The sequence below is a fragment of the Typopeltis vanoorti genome, chromosome 22 (genome assembly GCF_054136105.1).
Source record: "Typopeltis vanoorti isolate ZY-2024b chromosome 22, IOZ_Tvanoo_1.0, whole genome shotgun sequence".
In the NCBI taxonomy this organism is placed as follows: Eukaryota; Metazoa; Arthropoda; class Arachnida; order Uropygi; family Thelyphonidae; genus Typopeltis; species Typopeltis vanoorti.
The window spans coordinates 73,014,389-73,035,264 of NC_143570.1; the positions used below are offsets into that span (position 1 = coordinate 73,014,389).

The window sequence follows — 20,876 nt, forward strand, 5'->3', positions numbered from 1 at the left end:
AGAGGAATATTGAAACAATGCAATTTGTAGAGTCTAGTGGATAGGAGGAAGAAGGGAATAATAGAGATTTATGAATTAGTAAGGAGTTGTTATAAAATTAACATTGAAGAGGTTTTTCATAAAATAATGGGAGATTAGCGGAGAACCAGAGGTCATCCCTGGAAGCTGTATAAGGATGGTATGAGAAAGAGAATGAGAAGCAAGTGTTTTGCATGGAGAGAGTTGTGAATGATTGGAATGCATTGACCTAGAGTGTGGTGTGTACAGAAAATTTGAATGTGTTTAAGGCATAGTAGGAGCTGTGTGTAAGACAAAAGGGACTTCCTAGTTGAATCTTTGTCTCCTTTCAGTCTTAGGATAATAATAATAATGGACATAGTAATGACTTTATAGCTAGATTAAGAACCCATGAATAGGTCTGGGTCTCCATGAGTCCAGTAATAATAAGAGGCTCCTGTTTTATTACTTTTAATTAGATCAAATTTAGGAAGTCTTTTTCTATAATGCTATCATTGTTTTTGACATATTTTTTAAATGTGTGTTTAACTTTAAATGTTTCAGTTAATTGCAGCATTTTTTTTGTTGAATATGCAGATATTAAACTGCATTATGATTTCATTTTTATTATATCATTAGAATGGAAAAAAAGAGCCAACTCTGTGAAAAAACAAGGAATGGTCATTATTATTATTATTATGTGACATCTCCAGGGAGTCCAAAGACTCATCGAGGGAGGGTACCTACTCTGCAACTCTGTTTGCACCACTCAACCTACCAATTACTATGAACTGCAACTACACCAACGCCATCTACTGCCAACCTAGCAATAGTATTTTCACAGACAATCACAAACATCCATGCCCTCGGCAGGATACGCTGACCACTTGACCAACCAGACCAGGCAATTATTACTATACTTTTTTATGCAGTTTTTCCCCCATGAAAGATTGAAAATCTAATTAATCCTTGGGTTGTTTAAGGATTTTTTTCTATTTTTATTAATTAATTTTTTTTTTGTATTTTTTACATGATTTGGAAACCCTGCTCTTGATATCATGAACCTTTTTCAAACCACTTTAGGCCTGTAAGTGGATAGTAGTACACCAGGCGATAAAATTCAACTTACACCTATAGACAGTCCCATTGATGCCTATGGCACGATTTAAACATGCAACCTGTTGATAGGAGAGTTGATTCACTAACCATCCATAAACTAGGCCAGTAAAACTTTATTTTTACTGTATTTTATTACTTTATTTTTGCTGTATTACTACCATATTTAAAACACTATATAATAGAAGAGTAAATGCACTAACTACCCACAAACCAGGTCAGCAAAATTTATGAAAGTTTTTTCACTTAGCTATGCTACTAATTATATAGTGGGTTTCAGTGGTGCACCCAGGGTGGGGGCCAAGGGGGCTCTGCCCCCCTTCAAAGAAAAAGGAAAAAAACACTAGGAAATTTTCCAAAAATCTTTTCCTAATTAAAATTCATTTTTTTTTTTATTTATGTTGTCTTCTATTTCTATACTACTTAAAATGAATTAGCGGCCACAATAAGATGGGAATACCCTATAGCTCTCAGGAATCCCGGACACTGTGAATGCAAGGCGAACAAAGAAATGCTCTTGCCGACCGAGAGCTACTTCGTTTGCCCAAGCCGTGCCAGAGGAGATCACAGGTATCATTGGCGATCACTGCAGATGATCAGTCATAAGTCATATGCAATGTAGTGTACATTCTCATATCGTCTACTCAACTCGCCCCCCTCCCCCAAAGATTAAAACTTGAGTACTCAGCCCCCTCCAAGATTAAATCCTGAGTGCGCTACTGGTGGGTTTTATCCTTTATCCAAATGTAAGCAAACAAAGTTTGCGCCTGAAGTACTTTCAGGACTGGGGAAACTCGTGGTAAAGGTGATATAAGTTCTCATCACTTGCCTTAGTATCTCCCATAATGCAAAGCACATCTCTTTATGGACATGTGTAATGCTATGCATTAAGGGAAGGGCCACTACCCAGACCAGTTTCGACCTTTATTGAGGTCTCATCAGTGGGAGCCAGACCCAGAGGTGGTGATACTATGCTGGAAGTAATGCTGAAGTCATATCACCATATGGGAGATACTAAGACAAGTGATCAGAACTTATTCCATCTTTACCACGAGTTGCCCCAGTATTAGTTTGTGCCTGAAAATACTTCAGGCACAAACTTTGTTTTCTTACACTTGGATAAAGGATTAAACTAAATATATAATTGGTAGCATAACCAAGTTAAAAAACTTCCATCAACTATCTCTAATGCAGAGAATTTTAATAATAAGCTGTTAACATCCCTTGGAAACTTGTATAGGTAAATATGACTTCTCCATTACTTCTACCTTAGTATCACCTGGATCTGGCTCCAACTGATGAGACCTCAATAAAGGTCAAAACCTGTCTGGATAGCGGCCCTTCCCTTAATGCATAGCATCATACATGTCTGCAAGGAGATGTGATTTGTATTATGTGAGATACTAAGGCAAGTGATGCGAACTTATACCACCTTTACCATGCGTTTCCCCAGTCCTGGAAGTATTTCAGGCACAAACTTTGTTTGCTTACACTTGGCTAAAAGGATAAAACCCACTATATAATCAGGTCAGCAAAATTTTGTTTTTACTGTATTTTATTACTTTATTTTTCTCTATTACTATCATATTTAAAACAGTATGCTATAAACAACAACAACAACAATAACAAAAAAAATTGGCATACTTTTTTAAATCTATTTAATTTGTGTTTAGTTTATTTATTTACTGCATATTTTTTTTTGCTTGTCTAAATGTTTTCAGATATTTAATATTATTATAATTTCATTTTTATCACCTCAGGTCAGAATGCAAGCACAGAAGCAACTCTACGATAAGCAAGGAATGATGAAGTGCTTCTTAGACATATATAATAAAGAAGGAATTAATGGTTTATGGAGGGTAAGAAGTATTTAAAATTTACCTGTGAAGGAGTAAAATGGAAGAGAGATTATTTGTTAAAGTTAAATGAAGACTACTTGACAAGACTGTTTTTTCCATTGAACTCTTAAGAAACAAGAGCAAACTACCTTACTTTACCATTTTGTTAGGGTTGTGATAAAAAATATATATAAACAAAGATTTTTAAATGAAGCTGTCCTCAGTCTCCTAGATCTGCACCTGATGTTAACATGGTTGGTGTTAACATGCTACTTGCCTTTTGTTGGAAAGAACCAGGTGTTTGATCAACACTATACTATGAGAACGTTTATAAGTATATTTTTTGAAGTTAATTTTGGGAGGAGATACCATTTCTGGAATATATGGTTTTTTATCCTGCAAAAAGCATGTAGATTCCAAAATAGAATATGTGGAATTTATAAGTATTATACATTAGCCTAGCCATAATTAAAAATTAAACAACTAATGAGTTGTTTAATTTCCCCACACCAAAGGTACATCTGGTAAACATGTATTATCCACTTACCATGATTAATTTGGACCAAAAAACATTACAGTAAACAAAGTTCATTCAATGATCAGTATTTTTTTTTTTTTATTAAGAAAGACCTCTAGGGAGTCAGGGACTCATCGAGGGAGGCCATATACTACATGCAAAAACTATCATACTTATTCTAGAATTCATTCACGCTGCTTGTACACACACACACACAACATAAAATGGCAATCCATTCTAATCCTGCACCACTCTATGAGAGAAAAATCTAGCCCCTCAGCTCCTTAACGGCATTCATTCTCTACTTCCAAGATGCCCTCTTGTCCTTTCCCCACCTTTTGTTAATTGAAAAATTCCATCAACTGAAATCCTGTATGACCCTTTCAGAAGTTTGTAAGGTTCTCAATCATATCACCCCTCTTTATCCTGTTTGCTATTGTCTGCAGCCTACAAATTCTCAATCTGTCTTCATAATCAGTATTCCACAATTCTGATATCATTTCTGACACTCTCCTTTTTACTCTTTCCACTGTATCAGAATCAACATGGAAACCAGGAGACCAGGAGAACCAGATTCACAACCCTCGTATACTACTGTTTGATATCTGTCAGTCAGCCGTCCTCTTTTCCATGCCAGTAGTTTATAATCCAAACTCATATTTTTCAATTTATGTAGCAGTCTTCCATGCTGCATTCTGTCAAAAGCCTTAGCAAAATACAAACGTATCATGGTGTATCCATTTCTGTTGTCTAACTCAGTAGTAACATTACTATATAATGTGAACAAGTTGGTAAAATATGACCTTCCCTTAGTAAACGCATGCTGTTTTTTGAAAAGTAGAGATTTGCTATCAACCCATTTCTGAATGCGAGCCCTAACCAATTTTTTGAAACTGATTATTCAATAGTTGGATACATCAGTCTTTGCACCACCCTTGTGAAATTTTTTTATACCATATATATATATATTTATTTGGGGTGCTTAAGGGTCAAAACTATATACCTCAGAGGAAACCTCCACATAGCCTTTAAAGGAATGCAGAGAACCATCCAGGACTTCTGACCTAATGACCAATCCTCACCTTCTCGTGGTGCACCCTGTTGGGAATCTACCTGGATACTGAACAAATAAGGATGGGCTGGCAATTTGGGACTTAGCCAACCAAATTGTATTCTTATTGGCTTAAACCAAAATACAAAATGATGGTATAACATGACAAAATTTCATGCTGGCTGGGGCATCGCCTGGTTAAACAAGGACCCCATTGTTTTTTGCCAGGGAACCAGGGCGAACCACGAAAAGTCAGCTACTGGAACAAATCTGAAAACACACCCCAACCTAACATCACCAGAGTTAAAGATTGGTACTGTCAACATAAGAAGCCTAAATGGCAAAGAAATGGAGCTAGCTGATGAATTAGATAAGTACCAGATCGACATAATAGGGGTGACTGAAACAAAAAAAAAAAAGACAAAAACTGGTAAGATCTTTCTGAACAATAAATACAAAATGTTATATTCAGGAAATGACAATCAAGGAAAAGAAGGAGTAGCCATAGTATTCAACACTAAATACGAGGCCAATCTTCTTGAATGGCAGGCAGTCTCAAGTAGAGTAATGTGGGCAAATATGAGAATGGGGAACTGGACAATGAGACTTATTTGTGCCTATGGTCCCACAGAAGGTTCTACTAAGGTAGAAGTGGAGGAATTTTTTGAAGCTTTAGAAAAAGCAACTGACACAATGAAAAATGAAAAGTTGGTCCTTGTTGGGGATCTAAATAGCAGAGTAGGAAATGATTGTCAGACATACAAAAATATGTTGGGAAAATTTGGAGAAAAGAGCTAAGCTAATAATAATGGCAAATATCTGTTGGATTTCTGCTCAGGACACGGACAGGTTATTACTAACACCATGTTTCAACATAAAAATGTGCTCAAATTCACATGGCGAGAAGAGGCAAGGAATAAGAAAAGGATAAAACCCACTATATAATCAGGTCAGCAAAATTTTGTTTTTACTGTATTTTATTACTTTATTTTTCTCTATTACTATCATATTTAAAACAGTATGCTATAAACAACAATAACAGAAATTGTTGTTGTTTATAGCATTGACTATAAACAACAACAACATTGACTATGTTATTGTTGATAGTGATGTTTTCTCCCTGGTGCAGGAAACCAGAGTGTACATAGGATTTGAAATTGGAAGTGATCACTATTTAGTCTTGAGCAAGATAAAATTGAATTTCATATTGAAAATAATAACATGTAAGAAAGTTATAAAGCGAATAAAAGTTGAACAGCTTTCAGATGTGAACTGTAGACCAAAATACACAAAGATTATTGAAGAAAAAATGAAAGAGTTTGAGAATATGAACCAAACCTTGGAGATTCAGTGGCAAGCCTTGAAAGAAACCCTGATTGATTCAACCAGAGTCATGTGGTGATATACTTGAGAAACAGTTGAGAAGAATTGTGGAAGAAAAGCTTGGTGAAGAACAAGCTGGATTCAGGCCAAATAGAGGCTGTCAGGATCAGATCTTCACTTTACAACAAATAGTTGAGAAAGCATGGGAATATAACAAAGATCTATATTTAAGTTTTGTCGATCTGGAAAAGGCATATGACAAGGTGCCAAGAGAGAAGCTATTCAATATGCTACAGTTATATGGTGTCAATGGGACATTATATCAAGCATTAGTTAGTCTTTATTTGAGTTGTAAGTCAGCAGTTAGAATCGAAGGAAGTACAGGAAGATGATTTAATGTTAACTCTGGTGTGAGACAAGGATGTACATTATCTCCTCTGTTATTCATTATTTATATGGTTCACATTATGAAGGAAAGTGGTATTAAATATTAAACCTGATATCAAAATTGGAGATTTTAATCTCAGCTCCTTACTTTATGCAGATGATGTTATACTTCTAAATAAATCCGCTACAAGTCTGCAAGATTCCCTGACTAAATTGAATAGCTATTGTAATAGATATGGTATGAAGGTCAGCAATAAAAAGCCCAAGACAATGAAAATAGGCAGAATCATTGAAAATGTCAACTGCATTGTGAACGGAAAACCTGTGGAACAAGTAAAACATTTCAGCTACTTAGGCATGATTTTCAGTGAATATGGTAAATTAAATATGGAAATAGACAACAGAATCAACAAAGCTGGATTGGTAGAAAGTCAATTGAGTAAATTCATATGGAATAAGAGAGAAATTAGCCGGAACACTAAATTAGCTGTATACAAGACAGTGTTCAAACCAATTTTAACTTATGGATCTGAGAGCTAGGTCAGAAGTAAAACACTTGACCAAAAACTAGAGAATGCAGATATGAGAGGCCTGAGAAAGATTAGAGGCACGAACAGATGGCATTAATGACAATATCATATAAAAAACGAGGATATTACGAAAGAACTTGACATTGTCAGCATCCAGGAATGCATTAGCAGAGCTAATCTCATGTAGTATGGTCACTTAAATAGAATGGGGGAGGAAAGATTAGCATAACAAGTGTTATCTGCCAGGTTGGCAGAAAAACGACCCAGAGGAAGACCAAGATATAGGTTGATTGATACTGTACAAAGTGCCTTAGATAATAGAAATATAAGATCTGATAATGTTGGAGTCTTGACAAGTAACAGACTGATTTGGAGGAAAATTATAGATAGGAAGTTAGTAATGATGTAAATTTTTCATGTAGTACTATCATATCCTTTGTACCCCTTGAGGGTACATGGCAGGAATTTGATGGTGATGATGATAAAATTATTCGAATGTTGCTTTATGTTGATGTGATAATATTGTGGTAAAAGAATATGTAAAAAAATGGCTTTCCTGTTTGAAGAAAGAATGTATGTAAAAATATACAGTACTGTAAATTACTCTTTGACGAAAAAAAAAAAATGAAAATTTAACAAAAATTTTATAAGTAAAATGTATTTTTAGTAATAACTCTTACAAAAAATGAAATAGTGTGTAATTAACACAAAAACGGCTGTCTGTTCGATTTTAATAATAAAAAAAAACCTTGAACATTATAACAAAACACAGCTATCTATGAAATTCACCATTCGTTAATATGATGAATAGTGTTATGCTGTACCTTCAGTGAAACAGATGAGGTGCGTCCCATATAAGAGAAGTAATTTTACTGGATGAAGTTATGTTCTTCAGTCATTTTTATAGCTGCATTGGAATCAGAGTAGCTCCACTTATTTTTGTCCAGGAAAGTTATTATCATTACAACATGACATCTCCAAGGAGCCCAAGGTCTCATCATTGAAGGGCATTTTACTCTATTTCCTACCTGCATCTTGCCATCTTCCCTACCACTGAATTCTCCAGTTACAGCAACACTACTACCATCAATGCCATCTACTGCCCATTACCCACATCAGTATTTTTTGTCTGTGAATTGCATGTTTTCATGACAATTGCCTGAAAAACCTGAGTTTCCAGGAGAAGAACTCTGATATGGCTGCATGAGATTGGCTGACTCACTTTCAGTTGAAAATGCCCATATCAACGTCATGATGAGAGATCAAGATATCTCTCATCATAACGAAAATCGAACCTAGGTCTTTCCCAATTGAAGGGTGCAATGTTCTGCCCCAATTTTCCCCTCTGCTGATAATAGACAGTAACATCTTTCACCATTGTCTATGAAATATTAAATCAGCTACACCTCCTTTTTCTGTAACCTTGGAGAGGGTGCAGAGATGGATAATAAAAATGATATCAGGAGTGTACAACATTGATTATGAGAATAGATTGAGGGCATGCAGACTGCAGAGTTTGATGAATCGAAGGGGGAATATATAATAAATTGAAGATAGCAAGAAATTATATTCTTGGTTTAATCCTTTATCTAAGCATAAACAAATAAAGGTTGCATCTGAAGTATTTTCATGACTGGGCAACTTGTATATACATTGCCCAGTTAGGGTAGAATGAAGGAAAGGGGTAAAGGGTAAGTTTTTTTTTTTTGCATGGAGAGTGGTAACAGCATGAAATGCATTGCCTGAGAGGATGGTGAATGTGCAGACTGTGGATGAGTTTAAGGAATGGTATGATAGACTGTGTTGACCTCCCATGATGAGTATTTTGAAAATTTTCAATGAATTCCTTTCATAATTCATGGAAAGAGTTATTTTCTTGAGAAATATTGTTTAAAAGTGTTTACTAACAATACCTATCATTACTCAAGATGCAGAGATGCAGACAACATATGTAGGTGTTCATTGAGACTTGTAAATATTGTTTTGTTGTATTTCAGAAAATTGTACCTGCTGCTTTATTGTGTAAATGTGATTTATCTCTAGACAAAAAATTTCATTATTTCTGATTTTTTCCCAACAATAATAGTCAGATTGAAATCAAAACAGACAATTATCAACATGGGTCTTAACTACAAAATGTCTTTAAATTTCATCTAGAGAAGTGGAATTATTAATATCATTTCGAAACTTCTTTCTCAAAATTATCTAATTTTGAGATATTGTCCCTTTCTAGCACTGAATATAGTTGAACTGAAAAAATTACTAAAAAATAAATAAAATAAATCTACTTCTCCACCCATGGTACATCATTATTAATCATTTTGTGAAATTCCTGTTGATTTGCTCTACAAATTTTTAGATTTATTGTACTTTGATTAAATATAAAAAAATAAATAAATAAATAAAACAAAAATTTTTGTCTTTCATGGAAAAAAAACAAAAAAAAACAAGATTTTTCATGGGTCAAAACATGAGGAGCATTCTTCCTTTTATCACATAATTTTCTTGTTGTTGTTATGTGCCATCCAGTCATTTTTGACTCTTGGTGATCCTGTGAACAAAGGCTCTCCATTGTACTCGGCCTCTTATCTTTTCTTTCAACAATTGTAAGTTCACGTTGGTAAGTTCTTTTATGTTGTCCATCCAACTCGTTTTTGGTCTTCCTCTCCCTAAATCTTCCCCTTTTCTAATCATTTATCAGCGCTTGCATAATATGTTGAAATTACATCAACTTTTATTTAGCAATCATTTCCTCCAAGGAGCATTCTGTCTTTATATTCTCTGAAACATTCTTATTGGTCATTCTTGCATTCCATGGGATTCTAAATAGTCTCCTCCATACCCATAATTCAAATGAATCAATTCGCTTTCTGTCTTTCTTCTTTATAATCCAGCTTTCACATCCATACATAACTACTGGAAATGCCATTGCTTTGACAATTCTAACTTTCATGGGCTTTACTCACACTTCCAGCTTTCATAATTTTTGTCAGGTTTAACATCACTCTTTTTCCCATGACTTTCCTTCTTTTAATTTCATCTTCACATTTACCATAGTTCTGATTCTGGACCCCAGTAAATCATAACTTTCAATGATTTCTATTTTATCTCCCTCTGTTATAAATTCATTTAAATTGCCAGAAACCATCTCCTTTGTTTTGCTGATGTTTAATTAAACTCGGCTTTGTTACTAAAAAAATAAATAAAATTTAAATCATTTTATATAAAGAATTTTACTTCAAGTAAAATTCTATTGGTAAAGACTTTCCATCTTTATCAATAGAGAATCAACCACTCAAGATCTTCCTTAGTTTCTGCTATGAGGGTTGTATCATCTACATATTTTAAATTATTTATTTTTCTGCCACCAATCTTAATTCCAGCCGGATCTTTGTCTAAATCAGCCATTCTCATAATATATTTACTTTAAATATTAAAATGATAAAGTGACATACAACCTTGACCCACCCCTTTTCCCACTTGAACACTGTTTTTACTGAAGCTTCTTGGTTGTCATACAGCTCTCTTATCAAGAGGATTAGATGCTCAGGTATTCCCATTGATCTCATTACAATCCACAGTCTGTTGTGATCCATGCAATCAAAAGCGTTCTTATAATCAATAAAACAGATGAATACTTCCTTCTGAAACTCTCTTGTTCTTTTCATAATCCATCTCATGTTTGCTATTTGGTCTCTACTTCCTCTATCTTTGCTAAAGCCTGTCTGTTTTTGTGGCATTTCTCTGTTCATATGACTCCAACCTATGCTGGATCACTTTCAGCATAACTTTACTTCCATGTGAACGTAATAGTCTATAACTCTCACAATCTCTCTCTCATAATTTCCTACTCTGCCATTAATGTTTTTGTTGTGATTTAAGCACCAAATAAAATCTTTCCATTTTGAAAAGTATATATATATATATACAGGGTGTTCGGGATAAATTTGACATATTTATAATTAATTATATTTTTCCGTAAGTTACATGTATTAACACACACTTCTCTTCATTTAAAAGTTTGGACCCTTCTTCATTCATATACAAGATGTCAGAAAGGATGGATAGCTGGAACCCACCTGAATCATGGAAGAGAATAACTTGTATCATGATGATTCGTGCCCGCCATCAAAATAAGGATATTACGACTGCTGCCCAATGCTCCCTGAATACAGTAAAAACAATCAGGCATGAACTAGAGACTTGCAATGGTGACTACGAGGATGTAGCAAGAAGAAAGATCCCTAGCAGACGATCTGATTGCGTTCGTACAGCAGAATTCCTCGCAAATCTGCAGGAACAAGTGTTGAAGAACCCTGGCATTGGAATTCGGGCTTTGTTCATGGAGTTGCTAACTGTAGTCAAGCCCTGGATAACAAGGGTAGCCAATGGTAGGCCGTATGTATGGCAGCAGGATTCGGCCCCTTGCCACACCTCTGGGAAAAGTCAAAAATGGTTGTCTGAAAATTTCTATGACTTCACCAGTCCAAATGTTTGGCCTCCAAACTCCCCAGACCTTAACCCCATGGATTATTTTGTATGGGGCGCAGTTGAAAAAGACACCAATCGCACTTCCAGTAATACAAAAGCCCAGTTAATGGATAAAATTAAAACAGTTTTTGCGGCCCTTCCCAGGGAGACTGTAGCATCAGCTTGTTCGAGGTTCCGAAGCAGAATTGAAGCTGTGATCGATGCTAATGGTGGTTATTTTGAGTAAATCTTGTTGATAGTATTGTAATTAACTCTGCCTGTAATGTTTTTTTGTCAATTCATTAAATTTAATAGATACAAAGAAGATTTTCTTTTTCCTTATGAAACTGTCAAATTTATCCCGAACACCCTGTATATATATATATATATACTTTTCAAAATGGAAAGATTTTATTATTTCCTTACATATACACATATAGGAACTTGTATTATTTGTAATATATATGTGGCATTTCTCTGTTCACATATGGCTCCAATCTATGATGGATCACTTTCAGCATAACTTTACTTCCATGTGAATGTGATAGTCTATAACTCTGACAATCTCTTACTCATAATTTCCTACTCTGCCATTAACAAAATAACAAAATAAATAACACACACATGTGTGTGTGTATTATGTATATGTGTTTGTGTGTGTGTGTTATTTCCTAATACATATGTATATAGGTATATTTATGTACATTATACATTTATATATATGTATATTTCCTTATGTGTGTGTATATATACGTTAAAGATACCAAGCTATTTTAAACCTGGTTTTAATACTTTTCCCAAGTAATCAAACAGACAAGTAAGTCAAGTTTGCGCCTGCAAGTAGTGCAACTCGTGGTAAAGGTGGAATAAGCTCTGATCACTATTCTTAATATTTACCCTTAATGCAAAGCACATCTCCTTGAGGAGATATATGATGCTATGTATTGAAGGCAAGGGGCTACTACCCAGACCGGTTTCGACCTTTATTGAGGTCTCACCTGGCTCCCACTGATGAGACCTCAATAAAGGTCGAAACTGGTCTGAGTAGTAGCCCCTTGCCTTCAATACATAGCATCATATATCTCCTCAAGGAGATGTGAAGAATAGCAAGATTTAAGTAATACAGAGCTGATAAGTATTTTACCAAAATAAGTTACCATAAAGTAACTTGTGGTCTGTAGTGTTTGTTAACAGCTCCTGATAAGATAAGTGTTATTTTAAGTTATCATTGACAATTTTGCTTGAATATTACGTAGTTTTGTTAGCTTTTCGTATCTTAGTGTGTCTGTTTGTGTGTTTTTGGCGTTTCAATTATTAATTTGATAAAATACGATAAAAGCGTGCACATGGATCCGGTAAGAAGGAAAATGGCAACTAGTAATAATGGTTCACTATCTTTGTTCAATAACTGCAATATAAAAGAAATTATTCAATGTACTATCTGCGAAATGTACACTTTGCAGAGAGCGGTTGGAGTATGGTTAGATGATGATAATGGAGTGAATGTGTTTAGAAAAGGTAAGGAAAATGAGAAATTAAAGTGTATTTCAGGTTGTGAGTGTGATATTTTTGTCAAATTTCAGAATGTAGAAAATAGCGACATGATAAGAAATTTTGAGGTTATATCAGAGATCTGTGAGGGAATGAATGTAGAAAGTGTGAATGAAGGTATTAATACAGAGCAAATTAATGGTTTAACAGATAATAAAAAAGATGAGATAGATGCAATGAATGAGATCGCGTTGTTGAGCAGAGCGATACATAGAGCAAAGCGGCAGCTGGAGCGTATGCACAAATGTCTACCGAGTGTACCAGTCAATAATAAAAAAGTATGATAAGAAAAATAAGAGTATGATTGTGAACATAAACAAAATGAAGGAGTGAGTGCTGTATGGAGATTCGTTAGTACGAGGTGTGATAGTAGAGAATTTGACAAAATCGTACCAACCTGGTGCGACCATTAAGAACATAAGTGAGTCTATTAGAGAGCAAAAGCAAAGGGTGAAAGAAATGATAGTGGTGGCAGGTACGAATGATTTGAAAGGAGATAAAATGGAAATGATAGAGGACCTGAATGAATTGTTTGAGGTAGCAAAAGAAAAGAGTGAGAGAGTTAGGATGATTAGTCTTTTGCCGCAGTATGACAGTGAACAGTTTAGGAGGGCCATAATTGCAAATGACTTTATGCGTGGGTTATGCAGGGTCAGTGGTGTGGAATTTGTGGACATGTGGAGTGAGTTCGATGGGTGAAAGGATCTATATAAAATGGATGGTTTGCATTTGAATGGATTCGGTGTAAAGAGACTTGAAAAAGTGTTGTTGAATGAAGTGGATATGCAGAATCAGGGAAACTAGATTTATTGGGGGGGGGGGGGTAGATATGCAGACCTTGGGGAGGCAGTTGAGTGTATGAATGAGTATAATATGCACGAGCGAATAAGGACAACAAATCAGAATGGGATAGTTAGTATAAGGCATCAAGGTAGGGATAGGTCTAACGGGGGTCTGCAATTTATGTACACTAATGCTTGGAGTACTAGGAACAAGAAGGAAGATTTTTTGGCCTTGGTTGGCACTTCCAGACCACAGGTTATTGGCATTAGTGAAACATGGCTGACTTTAGATGATATAGCTAGTGGGATTGAATGTGATGGGTATAGTGCGTTCAAGAATGACAGGGAGAATAAAATGGGGGGGAGGAGTATTGTTGATGATAGCTGATGAGCTGTAGCAAGGAGAATAGAAGTTGAATTGCAGGATAGAGAAAAGAGCATATTTAAGGCCATTTGCTGTGAGATTGAGGCTAGAAGAACAAAATATAGAGTTGGGTGCTGCTATAGACTAAGTGATGGAAAAGATGGTGAAGATAGTATGCACAAGCAAATAGAAGAAATGAGTGGAAGGAGGGTAATTATTATGGGAGATTTCAACTATAATAGCATTGATTGAAGGGAGGAGAGGGCATACGGAAGGAAGGAATTGGATTTTATGCGGTTATTAAGGGATAACTATCTGCAATAGCATGTAATGGAAAATACTAGGGGTCAGAGAGTGCTTGACCTAGTAATTGCATCTGAGGATTTGGCTGTAACGAACATGACCACATTGCCACCAATTAGTGAGTGTGATCATAGGGTCTTGACTTGGGAGGTAGCTAAAGGTGTGGAATTTACAATTAAGAAAGGATACATGTGGAATTATCAAGCTGGTAAGTATGACAAGCTTAGGAGTTTGATTGGCTCAGTGCCATGGCATGCAAAACTGCAAGGGCTGGATATTGATGGCACATGGGAGGCGGTTAAGAAGTTTTTGGATGAGGCAATGGCTGACTGTATACTTAGAGTCCGAATAATAAATCAAGTACGGATTAAATGGATGAATAACACCATTAAGCTTGAGCTGAAAAAAAAGAAACAACTGTGGAGAGAATTTAAGGAGAAAGTTGACTTGCAGGCACATGAATGGTATAAAGCCCACGCCAGAAGGGTAAAAAGTGTGGAAAGAAAAGCAAAAGCAGATTATGAAAGAATATTAGTCATGCAGGCTAATAAGAATCCCACACAGTTTTTTCGAATGATTTTAAAGAGTGCCGATGGTAGGGAGGTAACTGAATCAGTTGATATAGTTGAGTTACTGAGTGAGCACATTGCAAGAATATATCATCCAGGTGGTGACATTGAGAAATGAATGAACCAATAGATTATACGGGAATTGTAGTGAATGAAGTGGAGGTGCGTAGTCTATTGCATAACCTCAATGTCGATACATCTGCGGGAATGGATGGTATACCAGTTCGTGTTGTATGTGAAGCAGCTAAAGAATTGTCAGTACCCTTAACCATTTTGTTTATTTTGAGTCTCGGGTCTGGGTTAGTCCCGGGGGGATGGAAAGAGTGGAAAATAGTTCCACTGCATAAAGGAGGTTCCAAGACTGCTGTTGTAAATTACCGAACGATTAGCATATCAGGAATCATTGTCAAGGTCTTGGAGAAATTAGTCAAGAAAAGAATACAGGATTGGATAGTTGAAAATGGGATATTGTAGGGTCAACATGGTTTTGTGAAGGGTAGATCATGCCTCAGTAACTTGCTCACATTTTATAACACAGTGATGGCTGAACTGGATAAGGGTAATTGGTTTACAGTGATTCTACTGGACCTTTGACAGGATACCACATGGAACTCTAATCAGTAAACTGGAGCAGATGGGGATGGATATAGGGTTGGTGAGATGGATAGGTGGGTGGTTGATGGAGAGATACCAGAGAGTGGTTTATTCAGGAGTTGAGTCCAAAAGACGGCTTGTGACTAGTGGTGTGCCGCAGGGCTCTGTTCTTGGACCACCACTTTTCAATTTGTTCATCAATGATATAGGAAAGGATCTGAGAGGAAGTGTTCACTTGTTTGCTGATGATGCAAAGTTGGGTAGAGCAATTGTGAGTGCACAGGATGTCAAAATTTTACAGGATGATTTGAATAGTTTGGAGGACTGGGCTAGGGAAAATGGATGTCAATTTAATGTGGCAAAGTGTAAGGTTATGCATTTTGGGGTGAAAAGAATAGCAGCAGTATATCACACTGGTGGAACCGTACTCCAGGAGATTGATGAGGCCAGAGATTTGGGAGTGTTGGTCGATAGGAATTGAAGTTTAGGGGGCACATTGCAAAAGTGGCTAAATCAGCTCATCAAATCACTTGCCTTCTCAAAAATACTTTACAAGCAGAGACAAACAAGTTATTGTTCCTTATCGAGCCTTGATAAGACCCCCATCTGGACTACTGTGCCTTGGGTGCCAGGGTTTCTTCTTGATGGGGAGGAGGTGGAGAGGATCCAGAGACGAGTGACCAAGATGACTGCGGGTCTGTGGAATGAACCTTATGAGAACAGGTTGAAGATTTGTCGGTTGCAAAAATTGGCCGATAGGCGGAAAAGGGGTGATAAGATTGAAACAGTCAAATTGCTAAAGGGTTTCTATAGGATTAATTCAGAGGAGATATCTGAGATCAGGACTGGTGGTGGGAGAACTAGGGGACACCTATGGACGCTGGGCAAGAGTGTGGTTAGCAAGGGTGTTAGAGCTAGGTTCTTTACTTTTAGAGTGGTAGGGTGCTATGACAGTGAGTGAGTTCAAGGCAAGGTATGATAGATACTGTGAGAATGTCGTATAGTTGTGTGGACATGATGTTTAGGACCTCCCCTCGATGAGTCTAAGGACTCCCTGGAGTTGCCCGGAATAATAATAATTTGGGAGAGAATGTATCTGCTCCAATTTAAGTACCAACTTGTCATGTGATCATGGCAAGGTATTAAGTCATTTTAAAATATAGTTATACTACTGTATATGCATCACTCTTGTCAAATACTTTTGAATCCTGTTACAGCATGTATGTAAACTGATAAAACATAATTGCATAAAAGTCCATATGTGATCCTCATAGAAACCCCCATGATGTAATTACCTAATCCTATATCCAAACCTTGCTTTCCCTTCTTACTATTTGAACAACCCTTCCAAATATTCAGAATAGCATTTACTATGCTCTTTCTTTGTCAAGGCTTTAGAGCAGGGGAATAATTTTATATCTTTCAATCTTAGTTTTAGGCTCTTCTTGAACAAGTACACCTAAACCTCTTTTAATGCGAATTCGGAGTTACGCGAATTGGGATATCAAAATGTTTTTCTTTTATGCAATTTTTATTCACTTTTACGTGACCAACCTAAAGTCTAAGTTAGGAAAAAATTCATAATCCATGAAATTCTGAGAATTTTATAGAATTGCATTCTCGTTTCAAGAAAATTCTAAATTCAAGAAAATTCTGAGAATTTTGTAGAATTGTATTCTCGTTTCAATTAAGAAAATTCTAAATTCTTACGAATTTCATTTATTGGGAATTCCCCGAATTACATAACTGACTGCGCATGAAAAAGCAGTTCTTAGCAGTTTGAATTTGGTGTTTGAGTAGACAACACACTTACCGCATTTTTTAAGTGAAATCAAAATAAAAATTGCGTTATAAAATTAATAATTTTGCCAAGAAATAATAAATGGTAAGCTATATGTAATTTTCAAACTTTCATTTCATTAACCGAAGATTTTAATTCAGTCCTCACATGATGTTGGCAATAACCAAAAAACAAAAAGGAAAGCCGTTTCCTTGGATATAAAAATTCAAATTTTAGATCGTCTTCAAACTGGGGAAGGTGTGACGGCTATGGGTAAGCAGTTTGGAGTCTGTGAATCAACTGTCAGATCTATAAAGAAAAATGAAGAGGCTATTAGAAAAGCGGTATGTTCTGGTACAAAATCGAGTGTGAAATTATCATCATACACAAGAGATGTTGTTCTAGAAAAGGTAGAAAAAGCTTTAGTAATGTGGATAGAAGATAATGTACAAAAAAAGAATGCCAGTTGATGTAAATTCCATCAAGCAATCAGCATTGAGATTTTATGAACAGATTAAAAAACTGCAGCCAGATACTTCATCTCAATCAAGGAAAAAAAAAATACGAATTTCATGCAAGCAATGGTTGATTGGCTAAGTTTATTAAAAGACATGCTCTTCATAATATAAAAATTAAAGGTGAAACGGCTTCTGCTGATGAAACAGCTGCTAAAGTATTTCCACAAAAACTTGCTAAAATATTTGAAGATGGAGGTTACACTCGTGAACCAGTTTGGAATATGGATGAAACGGGCCTTTTCTGGAAAAAAATGCCAAACAGAACTTACGTATCAAAAATGCAAAAACTGTTGGTGGGTTGAAAGCAGCAAAGGATCACATAACACTCCTATTTTGTTTGAACGCTTTAGTAGAGCAGATGGTAAAACCACTGCTCATAAATCAATCATTAAGACCACGGCCAATGAAAGGCATAGATTTTCAAAAATTGCCAGTTCATTGGATGGCAACAAAAAAGCTTGGGTGACCATTGACATTTTAACTAGACCCTGAGGCATACCCTAATTCTTTTATAAAAAAAATTAAGGGTCAAAAAAGAAATCTCAGGAAGGAATTATTATTATTATTATTATTATCACGTGACACCACCACCAGGGAGTCCAAAGACTCATCGACGGAGAGTGTGGCAACAGCATTGAACGATTGAACTCCTTCCAACTACTAATCGTGCTCAAACTTGCTTAACTTTTTGTGAGCCATTAGCAGCAGAGGCTCTACCAATCGACCAACCTTTGCTGGCAATTTTTTGAAGAAAAAATACTAACAATCTCATGGGCACTGGCAGCAAGTTTACAGGTTAGGTCAATGTGTTAATATAATAATAATTATTATTACATAACACCTCCAGGGAGTCATAAGACTCATCGAGGGAGGGTACCTACTCTACAACTCTCTGTCACCACCACCACTCCACCAGCCGCAATGACCTTCATCATCTACACGACCGCCATCTACTTTTCCCATAGGGTTAGTGCATTTTCGATTAATGCGCCTGTTTTAAAGAACGCATTAGCCTCGCTAATCAAGGGATCGCTGTATACTTGACTGATTTACAGAGGTATAGGATTTTATAATTTTTTTTTATTGTGCTAGTACTAGTGCCAAAGTGAAAAAAAAAGAAAAAGAAAAAAAGATGTGCAAAACATTACAAATAAACATGCAACATGGTCAACTGTGAAAGATTATTACTAACATGCAAAGCATTCAGAAATCTCCCTAAAAGTGATTAAATTAAATAAGGAAATTTTATTTCTACTCGAAAAGAACTGAAGTGGTTTTATTAGACATTAAAGAGATAATATCGATGTGAGCAGAAATCATTTCTGAGAAGTGAATAAAAAGTTCTGTGATCATGTCTTATGCATGATTTGCTCGGTAAAGGCACTGCACTCATAGCAAAAATACGTGAAAAAACTTTCAATATCTATCTCTAATCCACAGTATTTTAATAATAAGGTGCGACACCTTGTGATTACTTGTATATGTGAGATATATGACTCTTCAGGGTATGGATCCCATAGCGAGACTCAATAGAGGCTGAAGCTGGTCTGAATAGTCCCATAATGCACAGCATTATACACTTCTGAAACCTTGTGTGCTTTGAATTATTATTATTATTATTATGCGCAACACCAAGGAGTCCTTAGACTTATCGAGGGAGACCCTAAACATCATGTCAAGAACAACTATTCAACATCCACACAGTATCTATTACTTTGCCTTGAATGCATTCACAATCATGGCACAAACATCAGACTCTGGCAACTTATTCCACTCATTCACCACTCTCCAAGTAAAAAAATCTAGTTTTAACACCCTTGCTAACCACACTCTTGTCCAGTTTCCATGGATGGCCCCTACTCCTCCCACCACCAGACCTGTTCTGAAAAATATCCTCTGAATTAATCTTATAGAAATCCTTCAGTAATTTGAATGTCTCAATCATATCACCCAAGTAAGCAAACAGACAAATAAGTCAAGTTTGCACCTGCATGTAATGCAAGTCTAGCTGACCCTGCTGGTAGTGCAAGACCAAGGTAACTCATGGTAAAAGTAGAAATGGAGTAAAACCAGGTTTAAAATAGCTTGGTATCTTTAACATTTATTATACCCAAGGTAAAATACTTTCTACAATCATATCACCCCTTTTCTGCCTATCAACCAATTTATGCAACCCACAAATCTTCAACCTGTTCTCATAACGTTAATTCCATAGACCTGCTATCATCTTGGTCACTCGCCTCTGGATCCTCTCCACATCCTCCCCATCAAGAAGAAACCCTGGCGCCCAGATCTAGGCACAGTAGTCAAGTAGAGTCTTATCAAGGCTCGATACAGAGGAACAATAACTTGCTTATCTCTGTTCATCGTCGAAGTATTCTTCAGTAACCAACTGATTTGATGAGCTGATTTAGCAAATTTTGCAATGTTCCTCCTAAACTAAAACTCCCTATCCACCAACACTCCCAAATCCCTGGCCTCATCAATCTTCTGGAGTACAGTTCCACCAATGTGGTATACTGCTGCTAATCTTTTCACCCCAAAATACATAACCTTAAATTTTGTCACATTAAATTGACATCCATTCACCTTAGCCCAGAACTCCAATCTACCCAAGTCGTCCTGCAAGATTTTGACATCTTCTGCATTCACTATTGCCCTACCCAACTTTGCATCATCAGTGAATAAATGAACTGTTCCTCTTAGATCCTATATCATTAATGAACAAAATAAACAGTAGAGGTCCAAGAACAGAGACCTGTGGCACACCGCTAGTCACAGGCAGTCTTTTGGACTCTACTCCTGAATAAACAACTCTCTGATATCTCTCCATCAACCACCCTCCAATGCATCTCACGAACCCTATATCAATTCTCACATGATGCAGTTTACTTATTAGAATTCCATGTGGTATCCTATCAAAGGCTTTAGCAAGGTCCAGTAGAATCACTATAAACCCGTTACACTTATCCAATTCAGTCATCACTGTGTTATAGAACGTGAGCAAGTTACTGAGGCATGATCTACCCTTCACAAAACCATGCTGTCCTCCATAGAGTATCCAATTTTCATCTATCCAATCTTGTATTTTCCTCTTGACTATTTTCTCCAAGTCCTTGACAACAATTCCTGATATGCTGATCGGCCAGTAATTTTCAACAGCAGTCTTGGAACCTCCTTTATGCA

At 36.2% G+C, this 20,876-nt stretch overlaps 1 protein-coding gene across 8 annotated transcripts in view; it reads left to right on the top strand.

Annotated features, from left to right (window-relative positions):
• The window catches only part of Bmcp (uncoupling protein Bmcp mitochondrial), a 475,843-nt gene that overhangs the window by 294,298 nt on the left and 160,669 nt on the right, over nt 1-20,876 (top strand). For all 8 annotated transcript variants that reach the window (XM_090411822.1, XM_090411820.1, XM_090411824.1 and 5 more), the window contains one exon: nt 2,874-2,972. In XM_090411822.1, the coding sequence (XP_090267948.1) occupies nt 2,874-2,972 (99 nt within the window). The remainder of the gene's footprint in view (nt 1-2,873; nt 2,973-20,876) is intronic.